Here is a 12,872-nt window from a genome sequence, read left to right as displayed (position 1 = left end):
AAACTGATTTTACATGTATTTTCCTCTATTTTTCAAATAATATAAAAAATGACTCCACGTCACCTCCACCTCTCCTATCACCCTACCTATATCAAATAAATAATCAACTGTGCCCTCGTAATTGTTAACCATAGACAAATATACCTTAATAGTGTGATGACTAGAGTAACAAAATCATGCCAAATAAGGATATATTTATATATCGTTAATCATTACGATGACATATTATTTATTTGATATATGGACATACGTGACAAAACACATAAACATAAAGAGGATGTTTGCTTCGGTTTTTCAGATGGGCGTTTAGTAAAACCGCAAGAAATATATCATTTGGTTAGGTTTGTATAACCATATCGTTTATCATTTCTTTGGAAACTGCAACGTTTTGGAGCTATTCACGAAAAGCTCATTTTTTTGACCTTTTCACGAAAATCTCATTTTTGGAGCTTTATGAATAACTGTTTGTAATTATTTATTATGGACAAAATTCTCCTTATTTTGACATAAAATATGTTTCTTTTTTAACATTATTTTTACTTCTATAACACAATCACCGAAAAAATAAGGTTTTGTTGCATTCAACAATTTTTTTATTTAAATTATTTTTATTAACTTGTGTAATACAAACAACAACAACAACAACAAAACCTTAGTCCCAAAATGATTCGGGGTCGGCTAACATGAACCGACATACGAAATCGTAAAATCAAGTCATGTCAGCGATATAAATTCTCTCCCTCCACTATGTCCTATCCACTACCATATTTTCTTCAATCCCCAATAGACTCATATCACTCTCAATCACACTCTTCCAAGTTTGCTTTGACCTTCCCCTATCCAGGACCGGCCCTAGGCATAGGTGCGCCGGCCTAGGGCCCAGGACTGGAGGGCGCCCAAATTTTTTTTTTAGCCTTATATGTATATATGAAATTTATTTTTTTTAAAATATAAATAGTGATAAAATCATATAGGAGGGCTAATTTCTTTCTAAAAGTCATTGATAAAAAAAAATTAAGAAGCCTTTTTTTTTTTTGACAGTAAAAGCTCCTTTTATTCAATATCAGCAATCATGACAGTACAAATAAATTGGGGTGGGGTGGATCTCCACTCCCCTTGGTCGGACTCAGAAACGGCAGCCCGTGCTAACACGTGGGCTACTCGGTTCGCTGACCTGTTAACAAAACGGACCGATAACACATTTAGCTCGTTAATTAGAGCTTATTAAGAAGCCTATTTTGTTATGTATAAATTTTTTATTATTAAAGGGACCCTTATTGTTTATTTTACCTAAGGCTCCTAAATTGTCAGGACCGGCCCTGCCCCTACCCCTCACCATTGCATCATTTTGTCACTCTTCAATCCTTCTAACCGGCGCATCAATCGTTCTTCATCTTACATGATCAAATCACCTTAGTCTATTTTTCCTTATTTTATTCTCAATAGATGTAATACATTAACTTGTGTAATACATTTTTTATTTTATAATTTATTTATTGCTTAATTTAAAGTACGTTCATATTAAACATTTTAAACATTAACAACAACACTCCAATATAATTTTACCAAACAGCTAATAACAAACCGCAAATAGCAAACAGTTTATTGCAACCGTAAACAATTAACATTAACAACTATTAGCTAATAGCTGAACCAAACATGCTCAAAAGCATATACATAATAACCCATTTTTATTTTACGTTTTGAAGTTTTAATCGTCTTAATGTTAATACGAGTAAAGTTTAAGGGTCACGAGTGTAATTTACCCTTAGAACTTAAAATCTGCGCTTCCAAACAAACAATTCGGGAAAATTTGGATTTATGCAAAAGAGCCGAATCTTTGTTTATGCGAATTAAATTTGTTTTGAATTTCAGATTCATGCCCAATTCAATCGGTGATAGGGTTCGCAAGCAATGACCGATAAGCCACCGCCGTTAAAGCCGCCGCTTCTGCCCCAAGATTGGGATTCTCTCATCGACGACTTCCAGCACGGCGGTGCTCGCCTCCAAAAATGGACGGCGGTGCCTCACTTTCTCCCTTCCCTCATCGACCAAGCCCTATCATTTCTTCTCCGAAAGGACTTCCCTTCGAAAATCCCACTCCTTGTGTTCCTCGAAGAATTCGCTGAATTGCTCTTCACTAACGAATCGCATTTGGACTGCCTCCTCGACGCTCTCCGTGCTGTAGTTCAAGCTCCACTTGATGGGATCGCCATTACTTTACTCTTGAAAGAGCAATTTATGGTATCAACCACTTCGATTTATGTTTCAATTGACGCGCTCAATAATTTTCCCTCTCAGTACACTGAGGGTTTGGCTGAGCTTTTACTTACTGTAATTCATCGTCCTAATCATGGATTAGACCGTCATACTCGAGGTATTGCTTGTGAATGCTTGCGCGAATTGGAGAAGTGTTATCCTTGTTTGCTTTCAGGTATTGCTGGTCATTTGTGGAGTTTGTGTCAAAGCGAGAGAACTCATGCTTGTCAGTCTTATCTTTTGTTGTTTACAATGGTTGTGCATAATATTGTTAATCGGAAGTTGAATGTCTCAATTTTGAATACCTCTGTGCCTTTGGTTCCATTTAATGTGCCTCAAGCAGTTTTGGATGGTAATGGTAAAGAGATTAATTCTGGTTTGAATTATAAGGAGTTAAGAAGGGCACTGGCGTATTTGTTGGAATCGCCTCAGGTTTTGACTCCATGTGGGTTAATGGAGTTTTTGCAAATGATAATGCCAATAGCTTCGGCTTTGGAGTTGCAGGCCTCCTTGTTGAAGGTTCAGTTTTTTGGATTGATTTATTCATTTGATCCTTTGCTGTGCCATATTGTTTTGTTTATGTATTCTTACTTTTTGGATGCATTTGATGGAAAAGAGAGTGATATTGTTAAGAGATTAATGCTTATTTCCAAGGAAACACAGCATACTTTGGCTTTTCGATTGCTTGCTCTCCATTGGCTGTTGGGTTTTTTAAGTAAATTGATGTTGACTAGAGAGGCTAAGAAATACAAATCGGTTATTCAGATGGGTTTAAGATTTTATCCTTCTGTATTTGATCCACTTGCTTTGAAAGCGTTGAAACTTGATTTACTTGCTCTCTACTCGATGTGTGTTGGTATTTTGGAACCAGAGGGTGATTCTGGTGAGCAAAGGGGTGCTTCCAAAATTTCGGTTAAGCTGTTTGAAGATGGTATTGTTTCTGTTTCAGCTTTCAAATGGTTGCCTCCCTGGAGCACTGAAACTGCTGTGGCATTCCGCTTCTTCCATAAATTTTTAATAGGCGGTTCATCTCATTCAGACAGCGATCCTTCCACCACTAGAAACCTCATGAACTCTACTACCTTTCATGCCTTAAAGGTATTTTCCCCTTGTATATATATTTTGAATGTTTTCTTCCTTTCTGCTTGTTTTGCTTATTTATTTACTTGAGTTTAGGAGCATAAATGTTGAGGAATTGCAAAGATTATTGATGAGAACCTCAAGAATGATTCACCCAAACACAACTAATAAACACGCAGATGCCAACACAAGTAGAAAATATAGAATAGGAGACTTGTATTGATGAACTAGAAAGTAATCGAAAACATAAATCTATGCCGAAGCACAGCCCGGGGGATGATCCCTTTCTCCTAGCATAAATCTAAGAGACCCAAAATACCAAAATGAAATATCTAAAAGCTACCTTCCTCCTTTCATAAAGCAACTATATATACTCCTCACCCTAAACTCACACAAAACCCCTGATATAACTAATTACAACTAGGATAGCCACGTGTCCTTATTACTTTATTGCCCCTGTCACATTCTCTATCAATTATCTTGAAGTAGGATACCCATGGTTTTGGCAATTTCATTTTGGTATGGGCCACAAAGTTGCTTCCATTTCGTCGTTTAAAATTTCATGTAAAGTAACATTGGGACATCATTGCAAGATATTGCCATACTGCATAATTTGACAAACAAAGATGATATAGGTTCTGCAACTCTATATGTTTTAGGTGATATTGCCAAGCTATAGTCAAAAGATATCTTCCTGAACCATTCTAGGCTCTAGTGTTGATGACCATCCTCAATTATGCGGCAGTAAGTTCTAGCGTTGTATGATCTGTAGTTTTGAAGATGCTAATGATCTATAGCTTTATATGATCTAATGTAGGCAGGAAACTGTTGTCTTGAAATAAGCATTATGGAAGAGTTGTGATTCTAAAAAATTTGAGAGAAACAAAGTGTTTTTACATCTGATATCCCTAGATGAGTAGGATGGTAAATTTGTCTCTCTTAGTTATCTCTATTTGTGTTTGAGAAGCAACTATACAGCCATTGGTTAATAGATCATCCTATCTTTTATTCTGTACAACATTACAATCTCCATTGTACAAACTCTTTCAGTAATTTTCTGTGAGATGTTCACCAGTTGAACTAAAAGCTCAAGCTGATAGTTAAAGGTCCACTCCGTATTAATATCTGACACACCCCCACACGCGAATGACCACTTGGTCACACTGTCTCCGATACCATGTCATGGAACCGATTGAACTAAAAGCTCAAGCTTATAGTTAAAGGTTCACTCCATATTAATATCTGACAAAGTAAAATAAAATGAACTGTACTGAATGATACTGAACTGGAATAATATTATTAGACTTTAAAAACAGCAATAATTAAATTAAAAATCTGAAAAAAATAATAATGGCTCTAATAATAACAAAAAATAATGATAATAAATAATTATAATAAATAATGATAAATTACTGAGCTGAACTGAAAATTACTAAACTGAATGCTACTAAACTGAAATTACTAATGCTACTAAACTGAAATTACTGATACTGAAATTAAGTGACAAAGAACAGGGTCTAAATATGAAAGAGGAAATATCCGCCCGCGAAGATTTTTTTATATTCTGTTTTATTGCTAAATTTTAGCAATCGGGTTTTTTTTCTTTTTCAGCTGTACCTTGATAGATTGCTTTGATGCAGCTATGGTTAGTATGTTACGCTCTTCAAATAATAACCTAGGTTATGCAAATCTAGAGAGGAGATATCAACATTTCTATAGACGAGAAGGCAGATTCTAGCTATCAAAAGAAAACTGTTAGTGTTTGCTAAGGCAGAGAGGAGAGAGAAACTGAAAAGATAAATAGCAGCATAAATCAATACAGGCTTTTTAAATGGGGGAAAAGAAAGAATTGAAATTTCTGTGGATGTAAAAGTTCTTTTCATCAACTGAAACTCAGTTCGTAACAAATTAATTTTGTAGTCCCGGAGTTTATGTCAGATATGAAATGATCCAAGTCTGAATCATGGGTGATCTGATTGATAATTATGAGTTTCTTTCTTGTTTTCTAGCTTTGGAGCATAGACCATGTCATCTATAGCTTTATCTCAATTTTTTTAATGTTTAATCTGAGAGAGTACGTCTCATTGTATTTCTTGACCGATTTCATTTATTATTACTGATGTTGGAAAGTTCACTTGTCTAGGGGATGCTGGTGGGCATGACATTGGATTTTCTAAGATTAGTTCCAGTGGTTGTTTCTTTCATTGGCCGTTTGTCAGGCTGCCGGAGCCATTGTTGGTTGGGAGAGCGCCTACTTCAGATTTTTGATGAGTATTTGCTTCCGAAAGTCAAAATAGATTATAAATTGGTTTCTTACTTCCCCATATTTGATAGAATCGCTGAGAATGACACAATTCCGCCTCAGCGATTGCTAGACCTTCTTACCAAGTTCATGGTTTTCCTTGTCGCGCATCATTCCCCTGACACTGGACTGAAATCCTGGTCGCAGGGAAGTAAAGTTCTTGTCATTTGCCGAACTATGCTGGTGCAGCACCATAGCTCTAGATTGTTCCTCGGGTTATCTCGTCTTTTGGCTTTCACTTGTTTGTACTTCCCTGACTTGGAGGTTCGAGACGATGCAAGGTAGCTAACAAATGGTTACATATTTCATTTTCATTTTCGTCTTCGTTTTCTTTATTCCAATTAGCATTATATGGTTTAAGTATCTCTGCCTCTTTCTTTCCTTCTTGCAGCCTGAAAATACAGGATAAGCAATTACTACTTGTTATTAAGCGTTTCTACTAACTTTCTTCATTTACCGGGCATTGTTTCTACTAACTTTTTTCATTTACCGGGCATTGTTTAGGATCTACTTGCGGATGCTGATCTGTATACCAGGGAAGAAGCTGAAAGACATACTGAATTTTGGGGAGCAATTCCTCGGCATTTCACCATCTACTCATTCCAGTTCTTTCTTCAATGTTGCATCTCCGCGAAATCTTCAGAACTTCAAGAAATCTAAAAGTATCTTATCCTGCATTCATCTGGAACGCGCAATACCATTGCTTGTTAAACAATCCTGGTCATTGTGTTTGTCAACTTCAGGTATCGGGACTAGTAAACCTAGCTATGTAGAGAGCATAATCGAAAATGAACCTCAGGTTGATTCAAAGGAGATAGATGTTAGTACAGATCTTCTGCCCGCAGCAGGATCTGAAAGAAACAATCAGTTTCAGGCGCCATTGCGTGTAACGGATTCAAAGATTTCGGAAACCTTAGATATATTAAGGAGGCATTTTTCATGCATTCCTGATTTTAGGCGAATGCAAGGGCTTAAGGTTAGCATATCCTGCAGTTTGAGACTTGAATCCGAGCCTTTCAATCAAATTTTAGGGACCGGGTCCCCTATTAGCAGGTTGGAAGGAGTAGAAGATACCGTTCCCGCCATATATGCAACTGTGCTTAAATTTTCATCCTCTGCTCCGTATGGGTCTATTCCATCTTGTCATATACCCTTTCTTCTTGGCGATCCCTCCAGGTCCGACCCAACCGTTTCACTAGAAATTGTTCCTGTAGAGAATGGTTGTGGAGAAGTGGAAGAAGACTACAGGGCCCCGGTGACAATTCATTTAGAACCTCGTGAGCCTACACCAGGTCTGGTTGAAGTATCCCTTGAAGCAAATTTGGAAAACGGTCAGATAATCAGTGGTCCGCTTCAGAGTATCACGGTCGGTATAGAGGACATGTTTCAAAAGGCTATTGTTCCATCTGATATCCCGGAAGACACAGTACCTACTTATTATGCCGGATTATTTGATGCTCTCTGGGAAGCATGTGGCGCTTCTAGTAACATTGGGCGAGAGACATTCCCATTAAAAGGCAGCAAGGCTGTTGCAGCAATCAACGGGACTCGATCAGTCAAGCTACTTGAAGTTCCTGCAGAACTTCTGATCCGCGCCACCGAGCAGTACTTGGCACCATTCGTTGTCAGCATAATCGGAGAACAGCTTGTAAACACTGTGAGGGACGGAGGAATCATCAGAAACATCGTATGCAAGGACGCTGCATCAGATTCATTTCTCGATGATGCTGCCTCATTTACGGATCTACATAGAGGTCCACTTCATATCACGTACTTCAACGATGAAGAAGACAGTAAAGAAGCTCCGGTAAACGACTATAAAAGAAGCATGGGTTGCTTTTCTGTTCTGATATTTCTTCCACCAAGGTTCCATCTCCTTTTCCAAATGGAAGTTTCCGATCTCTCGACGTTGGTTCGTATTAGAACCGATAACTGGCCATGCTTAGCTTATGTTGATGACTATTTGGAGGCTTTGTTTTCGACATAGGGATTTATATCTGTTAACACTGTATGATACTTCTGCACATCCGCGACACTCATCCGTGCCACACCCGGCTGCTGCAAGAAGATAAGCATTTTGATCTAATTTTTTTGTTCCGCAGATTATTTTGCAGAAAGGCGGGTAATTTTTTGACACCCGAAAGGTAAAAACTGTTATGTAAATACCTCTGAAAGTAAGTCCCTTTCTTCTTCTTCTCTTGTTGTTGTTATTCTTTTCAATGTATCAGAAATACCCAAAAATGTAATTTTCTGCAGTTCTCTTGCAAAGCATAGGAAGTTCATAACTAATCTGTAATTATCTCGTCTACTATATACGTATTCATTGATTAGTTATCATTGTTGCTTTCTAGGACAAATTTAACTGTTGCCATCTCTCGGGATGTAAACGGGGCGGGGTTCCCCATCCCGTCGGGATCTGCCTCGACGGGGACGAATTCCCCGATTAGAATCCCCACGAGGCGGGGATAGGGATGGAGATTGTTTTCTCCCAGCACGGGAGGACGGGACGGGAGTGTATCCTCGTCCCGTTAGGATCCCCATACCTGTCCTTGATGTCCCCACGGGGATCTCTGGAATTTTCGATTAATTCCCCGTTTAGCATTTATTTTTTATTTCTATATATATTTTTTGTGATTCTTTTTAGAGTTATTATGTTAAGTCAAATTTTTTTTTGACACTCCGCTCAAATTTAATCTTATTATTTGTCGTTGTATTTTGCCAAATTCCAAGAAGATAGAGAAAAAAATAGAATAAAAAATTTACATATATTAAAAAAACGTAATGAAATGGAGAATTGGGAATCCCCAACGAGGCAGGGATGGGGACAACATTTTCCTCGTTTAGGTTTTGGAGACGGGGAATCCACGATAGGTCGGGGAGCAGGCATGAGGAATATAATCCCTGTCCTGCCCTGTCTCGTTTACATCCTACTACAATTGATGCGGTTTATAGATTTTTTTGGGTTTATTACATCCATCCATGGTTCTCGAATTATCAGAAACGGGACAGAATTGCCGTAACACTTGAATTCTCTAACGAGAAATTTCTTGTCGTTTGAATTTTGCGGAAATGGTTCTCAAGTTACTACTCTTTTAACACGAAACTTATGGATGCAAGAAAGAAAGATTGATTTTTGTGATTTTTTTAAAATATTTAGGTTTACACAATTAAAAATGATAGATATTGGTAGAGAGAGTTTTGGTGTAAATTAGAGGTTTAAATTATGATTAGTTAAAAATCTCTATAGTGGTATTTGGTGAAAAACGGTTTGAAAAAACGGATTGGACTGAAATAGCTGATTTGGAAAAACCTTTGATACATAGGACTGTAATCGAGTTGTAATCGAGTTGAGCTTTCCTTGCTCATGCTTGATTCAGCAATAAATGAACGAGCTTGAACTCAACATCTTGTTCGTGAGCTGTCCGTGAGCAATTCTTTAATTATTCACGAGTTTTACTTACAAGCAGTTCTTTGAGTTTTACTTACAAGCAGTTCGTTAATTGTAAAGTTTGCGCAGGAATAACTCATTAATTATGTTTATTTTAAATTTCATTAATACAAAATCATATAGTTTTGCAATCTATAAAAGTAAAGTTGTACACAAAACTACGGTAATTTTACATTCTCTTTGGAGGAATACTATTGTTAAAAATAGGGTAATTAATTTATTAGTCCCTATATTTTGACAAAACACACTGTTTAGTCCATGTATTTTAAAAAACACACGGTAAGGTCCCTAACCTTTTTCTCGACGAACTATTTAGTCCCTAATGTTTTTCTCGATAAATTGTTTAGTCCATATCGTTAGACTCTCATGAAGATTCTGTTAGTCAATTTGGACTTGAGTCAAGATCTATTTAAAAAAATGTAATGCCTTAACTACCCTTTACCACAAAAGCAAATATATAAGACAATTTTCTTCATTGTTTCTCATCTCTGCGTTCTTCTGGTTGATTTGAGTCGATTAAGAGTTAGGGATTCAATCATTTCTCTATTTTTTTAGCGCGAGTTGTGAGAGAAAGACATAGAGGTGTAAATTGCTTTTGACTGATAAATAATAAAGGGTAATTTAGTCATTTCCGAATTCATAAACGATAAAATATCTAACAAACAGACAGAAGGACTAAACAGTTTAGCGAGAAAAAAGTTAGGGACCTTACCATGTGTTTTTTAAAACACAGGGACTAAACAGTGTGTTTTGTCAAAATATAGGGATTAATAAATTAATTACCCTTAAAAATAATAATTGAACCAAATTTACTTACGAACTTGTTCATAAATATTAAAATCATGTTTATATATGAGTTTCTTCATGAATCTATAATTACTTCTGTTCATGAGTTTTCGTGCAGAGTTTTGTCGTTCAAACTCGTTTCATTTATAAATCCAGCTGTCATTTATAGCTATATTAATGTACCACTTGTAGGGGTGCACGTGGTCGGTTAACCAGTCCATTAAGATTAATTCGATCGGTTAACCATTTTTTCGGTTTTTTAAATATACTAACCATACACTAGTCCATTAAATTCGGTTAACCACTAATCGGTTAACCAAATATTCGGTCGGTTAACCTTTTATTTCGGTTTTTAACCATTAATAAACATAATATATCTTTGTTTAAAAGTGAACTAGATATCCCTACTTATAAATATGAGATCAATAAATTAACATACAGTTTAAAAAACCATTAGATGTGTTTCTTGCATTGTGAGGGAGGAGGAAGTAATGGAACATAGCCATCAGTTATTTTGACACTATTTCATCACTAGCAGTTAACTGGTAGACGACCATTCACCAAAAATTAGGCTTCCTCCAGCCAATTTCTGTTGGCTAAGCAAGCTAGTACAAAATATTCAAAAAAAAAAAAAAATCGTAGATAAGTTTATACAGGAACATGTAAAAAAAAGGCAATAAATATTGATAGATTCACAAGATAAGTGAGCATTATCACATCTTCCTAACCCAATATTATAGCCCGGTCCTCACAATTTATCGGTCTTTGGCGAAATACGAAATAAGAATCTATAAAAAAAATTGTACATAAAAATTTAAAATATATGCTATAAATTAATAAGTGTACGGTACGTATTATTACGTTCGCCAAAATATACTTTTATTTATCCAAAATCACAAATATGTTTCATAATGTTTTTAAATTAACTCTTAACCTATATTCATTGAAGTGGGATAATATATACATACACATATATATATATATATATATATATTTATATGTTTTATATTTAATTGATATTCGGTCGGTTTCGGTTAACCGCGGTTTTTAAAATACAAAAACCGTAACCGTAACCGTAACCATTAACCACTATTTTTAAAATTAAAAACCATACACTGATCCATCGGTTTTGGTTAACTTTATTTTCGGTTCGGTTTCGGTTTGGTTTTTCGGTTTTTCGGATTTTTGTGTGCACCCCTAACCACTTGGACTAATTTATAAAGGTAAAATTGCACTTTTAAAACTTACCAAGCACAATTTATTCTATCAAGAATACACATTAATTTTATTAAAAAAAAGTACAAATAAATCCAACAGTTGTATAATACCAAATAAAAAAAAATATAACTCCAAAACTTACCCATTTTTTTACAAAAAAAAATTAAAAAAAATAATATTTAACAAAGTCTAGTCAAAGCTCTACTTGGGGTAGAAAATATAGGAATAATAATAAAATTAGCATAATGATTACTATTATTTTTTTTTTTAAAAGTTGTACACAATGCACTTACATTAAACAAAAGAAAATTACATTAAAGACAAAGGAAAACCCTTAACCGACTCTACTCCAATGTGATTCGAACCCATGATCTCTAGAATTATAGGTAAGCTTTCAACCAACAGGTTAAGAGCTTCACCACTTGATTACTACTATTATTATTAGGGAAAAGTATAAAAGTAAACGTGATTTTCAAACATAAACTACATGATTTAAAAGTTTGCAAACTGGTATTCTGTGGTTCATTCTGTTAGTAAAGGCAGTTCAAACTGACTAACAATGTTAAAAACAAATCAAAAGTGAAATGGTAAAGAGCTATTTTGATTTTTATATTTATTATTTTATAAATTAACCCCCTTATTATCTAATTATCACAAACAGACCTCAAAACAAAAACAAAATCTCAAATTCACCATTTCCTTCTTCTCTCACATTTCTATTTAATTTATTTTCATTCTCTCTCTAAACACGCTCACACTCACTCTCACTCTCTATTTTCTGTCTCTAAAAACTCTATAAATTCCATTGTGATTTGAAATGAAACGCTAAACAATGGTCGATGCTTCAAAAAGCAAAAAAAGCCCCCTATCCATGTACCATTTGCATCCCAAAGAATACGTCCTGCCGAGGCCAGGGGCATAGACAGGGGCCTAAGGGGTCCGGGGCCCTCCAGCCGCCAGAACCACCTTGATCCATGGTAGTTTTGGCCCTCTGTCTCAAAACGTTTTTATCGAGGATTGAATTAGCCCCCTAAAATGGTCTATTACGTGTTAGACTTGTCCAAAATTAAAATTTTCAATATTTTGGGTCTATTAGGTACACCTTAAATCCAAATTTCTAATTTTTTATAAATCCAAATTTCTATTTTTTTTTGCCTGTTAGGCCTTTCTAAATCCAAATTTCTAATTTTTTTTGGCCTGTTAGGCATCTCTAAATCCAAATTTCTAATTTTTGTGTTCTGTTATGCCTCCTTCAATCCAAATTATTAATTTTTTTTGCATGGTAGGTCCTCTTAAAACAAAATTTTTAATTTTTTTTACCTGTTCAGCCTCCCTAAATCCAAAGTTTTTTTTTATATGTTAGGATTGTTAAACGAAATCTAGCTTAATTTTGAAAAATTGTACATTAATACTTAAAAATTGGTTTTTGACCATTCAAATTATAAGACGCATATATACAAAAAAAAAAAAAAAAAAAATCGAGCAAGTTAAAAAAAAAATCTTTACGAACGCACGTGTAAAATCAGCCCTCCAACCAAGTAATCATGTATTCGCCACTAGCCGATGCCCGACTACAGTTCCCTTTACACATGCCATCAATATTTAATTTTATCCAATTAAAATCCGGTGAATTCCATTTGACCCAAACGATATTGCTGAGACGGTTTTCTCATAAGCGGGGAGCATAAACACACTTTCTCCTAATAAAATACTATATTTCATTGCGATTAAAAGTGAAGAGCTAAAAACTGTTTCGACAAGCTGAAACAAACACCACCA

The 12,872-nt window shown here is 35.4% G+C and overlaps 1 protein-coding gene across 1 annotated transcript; it reads left to right on the top strand.

The window, feature by feature from the left end:
• The first annotated feature begins 1,829 nt into the window (after positions 1 to 1,829).
• Positions 1,830 to 7,978, top strand: LOC136205611 (uncharacterized). Its single transcript, XM_065996285.1, has 3 exons — positions 1,830 to 3,357; positions 5,483 to 5,922; positions 6,146 to 7,978. Exons 1-3 carry the CDS (start codon positions 1,915 to 1,917, stop codon positions 7,626 to 7,628), a joined length of 3,366 nt encoding a protein of 1,121 aa, XP_065852357.1. The 5' UTR covers positions 1,830 to 1,914; the 3' UTR covers positions 7,629 to 7,978.
• The last annotated feature ends 4,894 nt before the right edge of the window (positions 7,979 to 12,872 follow it).

The sequence above is a fragment of the Euphorbia lathyris genome, chromosome 9, assembly GCF_963576675.1.
Source record: "Euphorbia lathyris chromosome 9, ddEupLath1.1, whole genome shotgun sequence".
Taxonomy (NCBI): Eukaryota; Viridiplantae; Streptophyta; class Magnoliopsida; order Malpighiales; family Euphorbiaceae; genus Euphorbia; species Euphorbia lathyris.
The sequence above is the reverse complement of the archived record's forward strand: the minus strand, read 5'-3'. Positions and strand labels throughout refer to the sequence as shown.